At 46.1% G+C, this 4430-nt stretch overlaps 1 protein-coding gene across 1 annotated transcript; it reads left to right on the top strand.

The window, feature by feature from the left end:
• Window positions 1-997: 997 nt before the first annotated feature.
• On the top strand, window positions 998-3941 carry LOC147118806 (uncharacterized). The gene is made up of 2 exons (XM_085983729.1): window positions 998-1240; window positions 2774-3941. The coding sequence occupies exon 2, from the start codon at window positions 3051-3053 to the stop codon at window positions 3723-3725; it is 675 nt and encodes a 224-aa protein (XP_085839855.1). The 5' UTR covers window positions 998-1240; window positions 2774-3050; the 3' UTR covers window positions 3726-3941.
• The last annotated feature ends 489 nt before the right edge of the window (window positions 3942-4430 follow it).

Below are 4430 nucleotides of genomic sequence, written 5' to 3'. Positions count from 1 at the left end.
TTAATAACACCTATAACTGGGCTGGAGTTTAATATTCTGGGTATATATCAAATTAATCAAAGGGTGAAGGGTCAGGTAAAAATTCTGCTGATTGTGTTTACCTCCAATGGAGTTTATTTTTACTTTTGCCAAACACGTCACGTTTTAAAGGACTTTCTTCAAATACTGAAAACTACCACAGTGCAGCTACTAGCAGACTCACCGATAAATGGAAAGTTTCTCCTTCTCCACAGTTTCGAACCCTGACATAATTTTAAAGACCTCTAACAGGTCTCTTCTCAGTCTTCTCTTTACCAGAGTAAAGAGCCCCAGCTTGCTCAATCTTGTTTGTTAGTTGCATCGTCTCTGGTGACACCGTTGCAAATCTATTCTGCACTTTCTTCAGTGCTTCAATATCCTGTTATATGGAGACCAGAACTGCCCACAGCACTTCAAGTGTGGTCTAACCAAGGTTCTATATAAATCTAACATTACCTCCCTGCATTTGTATTATATTCCTCTAGAAATGAACCACAGTATTTTCTTTCCACGCTTTATGGCCTTATCAACTTGCGTTACTACTTTTAGCAATTTATGCGTGTGTGTTTCCAGATTTCTTTGCTACTTTACTCCATTTAGTTTCTTACCTTCTTAGGAATAGGTGGCCTCCTTATTCCTCCCACCAAAATGAACCACCTCACATTTCACTATATTGAATTTCCCATTTATCTGCACAGTCTGCAAGCCTGTTTATGTATTCCTGTATTTCTGTGCAGTCAAAATTATTAGCTTTTTATCGCCCAATTTGGCGTCATCTTCAAATTGCGACAATATGCCTCCAATTTCTGAGTGCAGTTTACGGTAAACAAATATTTACAATTGGGGCTTTCCATAGTGGGGCGTTTACCCAGAATCCCCCGCGCGGCAGAATGTGTCCCATCAATGACCACAGGAGCTCAGTGCGCAGGCGCAAGACTGGGCGGTGCTCTGAGCATGCGCAGTGCCAGTGGTAGCGATGGTCGGACGCGGAATGAACGGTTCCGGGAGGCGGTAGGAGATTGTGGGCTTGGGGTAGAATTGGACCCGCGGCTGGGCTGGAAAGCTTCATAAACACCCGGTGTAGGCCTCAGGCCCCGAATAAGAGCCCACAGGCCCCGTGTTTGTCCCGCGGTGACAGGCCCGGCCTCCCGGGTTAGCGGGGTTAATGGCCGCCATCTTGGACAGAGCGGGACCACGGCGCATGCGCAGCCATCTTGGCCAGGTACACTGGGTGGGCGGGGCTTCAGGGCCCAGTGACCAGGAGAGACAATCATTGACTCATTGATTTTATTCTCACTCTGCACACAGCGGGTGGAGAACTGAACCCAACCAGAGTAGAGGGAGAGGGAAAACTGGGAGTGGAGGAAAGAAATGTTGGAGATGGTGCGATGGGTTTGGATTTCATCACAGGGAGGAGGGAGAGTGTATGGGATGGGGATTTACAGCTTTGGGGTTAATTTGGTCATATTTCTAGATTTGCCATTTTCTGCCCACAGGGCAATCACAGGGCACTGACCGACACCTTCACTTGTCAGAATAGGGCAGGTGGAACCGAGCCAGAGGCAGCTCTGGGAATTCATCTTCTGAGCATTGGGTTGGGAAACAAGATTTCCATTGTTTATTGGGCCCTGGCGAGCACTGCCCTCCCTCCCACAATTTTAATATTTTGATGCATCTGTCTATTTATATACTAGAAATGTTTTAATTGCTTTCATACCAAAATGCATTTATTATTAAACCTTCACAGAAGGCAACTGTGGTAACAATTGAATAAAACGCAGAGTTGTAGGGATCGGGAACGCTCTACCTGAAAAGGTCATGAGCTGATTCCATCAATGATTTTAAAATGGAGTTGGACGGGCACTCGAGGATGAGGATCTTACAGGGTTACGGACAACAAGCAGGGATGTGGGACTAAGCACGAGTGCTCATTCTAAGAGCCAGCACAGGCACGATGGGCCGAATGGCCTCCTTCGTGCTGTACGATTCCATGATTCTATGAAAACTAACAGAACCAAACAAAGAAATGATCTTCCTTGGTTATTGATCATTTCACTAAATTTCAACAGAGTACTCTATACACCAACAACAATTTACATGTATATAGAGCTTTTAAAACATCTCAAGGCACTTTACAGTAGTGCAGTCAGACAATAATTGACACATATACTTTGTTTGTTGTCCAGTGCAGTTACACAATGTTCCTTCACAACGGTAACAATTTTATTGCGGTTGCTGTGAAGGCTGCGCTCACTCTGCTCGTACACCTGGTCTCCAAAGGAGCAAAACAGGACTAATGCTGCTGAGCTCAGCTCTTTTTGATCAGAAAATATCAACTGTTTCGCCTCACCAGGAAATGCACAAAAGAGGCAGCAGTGCTGATTGTCTGCCCAGGAAAGTCCTATTTAGATTAAACTCCTTCACCCAGAGAGTGCTGAGAATGTGGAACTTGCTGCCACAGGGAGTAGTTGAGGCGAAGAGCAGGGATGTATTTAAGGGGAAGCTGGATAAACACATGGGAGAAAGGAATAGAAGGAGATGCTGATAGGGTGAGATGAAGAGAGATGGGAGGAGGCTCGTGTGGAGAATAAACACCGCATGGACCAGTTGGGCCGAATGGCCTGTTTCTGTGCTGTACAATCGATGTAATTCTATGTAATAAGAGAGGAAAGAATGTTCCATATAAACTAGAATTATCTGTACTGCATTTCAATCCTGAACCTACAGTGATGTCTTTTGTAAACTGCTTTTACAGGGAATATCATCGGCCTTTGAATGTGGAAGGAGAAATGTTTGTCTGTTTTGTCTGTGGGAATAGATTTCACAGATCAGTGTGACTGGAAAAGCACCGAGACACACACACCCGAGTGAGAGTGTTCCAGTGCACTGACTGTGGAAAGAGCTTTAACCAGTTACACAGTCTGAAAAAACATCGCACCATTCACAGCGGGGAGAAACCGTACACGTGTTCTGTGTGTGGACGAGGCTTCAACTGATCATCCAACCTGGAGAGACACAAGGACACCTGCACTATGGAGAAACCGTGGGAATGTGGGGACAGTGGGAAGGGATTCAGCTCCCCATCCCAGCTGGAAACTCATCGACGCAGTCACACTGGGGAGAGGCCGTTCACCTGCTCCGAGTGTGGGAAGGGATATAGTCAGTCATCCCACCTTCTGACACACCAGCTAGTTCACACAGAGGAGAGACCGTTCAGTTGCTCTCACTGTGGGAAAAGGTTCAGGCAGTCATCTCACCTCATTGCGCACCAGCGAGTTCACACCGGGGAGAGGGCGTTCACCTGCCTTGTGTGTGGGAAGGGATTCACTAATTCATCCACCTTGCTGATACACCAGCACATTCACACTGCAGAGATGCCATTCACCTGCTCTGTATGTGAGAAGGGATTCACTCATTCATCCGACCTTCTGAGACACCAGCGCATTCACACTGGGGAGAGGCCGTTCACCTGCTCCGTGTGTGGGAAAGGATTCATTCGGTCATCCCACCTGCTGATACACCGGCGAGTTCACACAGGGGAGATGCCATTCACCTGCTCCGTGTGTGGGAAGGGATTCACTCAGTCATCCAACCTGCTGACACACCAGCGAGTTCACACTGGGGAGAGGCCATTCACCTGCTCAGTGTGTGAGAAGGGATTCAATCAGTCATCCAACCTGCTGAGACACCAGCGAGTTCACAAGTGAGTGCAGTGGTTGGATTCTGCTGTTATTGCTGCTGTTAATCACATCCAGGACTGAACCATGTTCATTCTGACAGTTGGAGTTTGTTTTTGCTGATGTTAATAACCCCTATAACTTTGCTGGAGGTCAATATTCTGGATATATAGCTGATTAACTTGTGGGGGCTGCAGTGTTCATTTAAGAACCGCTGTCTGACCTTCCCCTTAATTTCTGATGAGAGTCCCTGAATTATTTTACAATAAAATTATGAACTTTTACTTCAATCGTATATTAATCTTTAGTATAAAATCTACAATTCAGTGTCTGAAAAGTTCCACTGATTAACATCTCCAATTAGAAAGTGCTGATTAATCCTCGCGGACAATTCTTACTGACTTGCACATTACACACAGTGGTACCTCCATTATCCACCAGAAAGAAGGGGAATGGGAATTGGTGGAGAATCGAGAGTCCCCAAATGTTGCCCCTCTCATCTGGTACAGCAATCCCCTCGGCACGGGAATGGAGACAAGTCCAGTTATAGTGACGGGATGAGTTAAAGGTATTTACTCAGACGGGCGGAAGGTGGGATCGGTGCTGGGACCACTGTTGTTCACCATTTACATGAATGATTTGGACTTGGGAATCAAAGGTACAATTTCAAAATTTGCTGGTGACACTAAATTGGGGGGTGTAGTTAATACCGAGGAAGACTGCGATAGCATCCTT

Source organism: Somniosus microcephalus, chromosome 4, assembly GCF_052327205.1.
Source record: "Somniosus microcephalus isolate GS21.2 chromosome 4, FLI_Smic_1.0, whole genome shotgun sequence".
NCBI lineage: Eukaryota > Metazoa > Chordata > Chondrichthyes > Squaliformes > Somniosidae > Somniosus > Somniosus microcephalus.
This window is presented reverse-complemented; position numbering and strand designations above follow the sequence as displayed.

Excerpts from the sequence above, each read along its gene's own strand:
- LOC147118806 (XM_085983729.1), top strand. The coding sequence starts at position 3,051 with ATGGAGAAACCGTGGGAATGTGGGGACAGTGGGAAGGGATTCAGCTCC.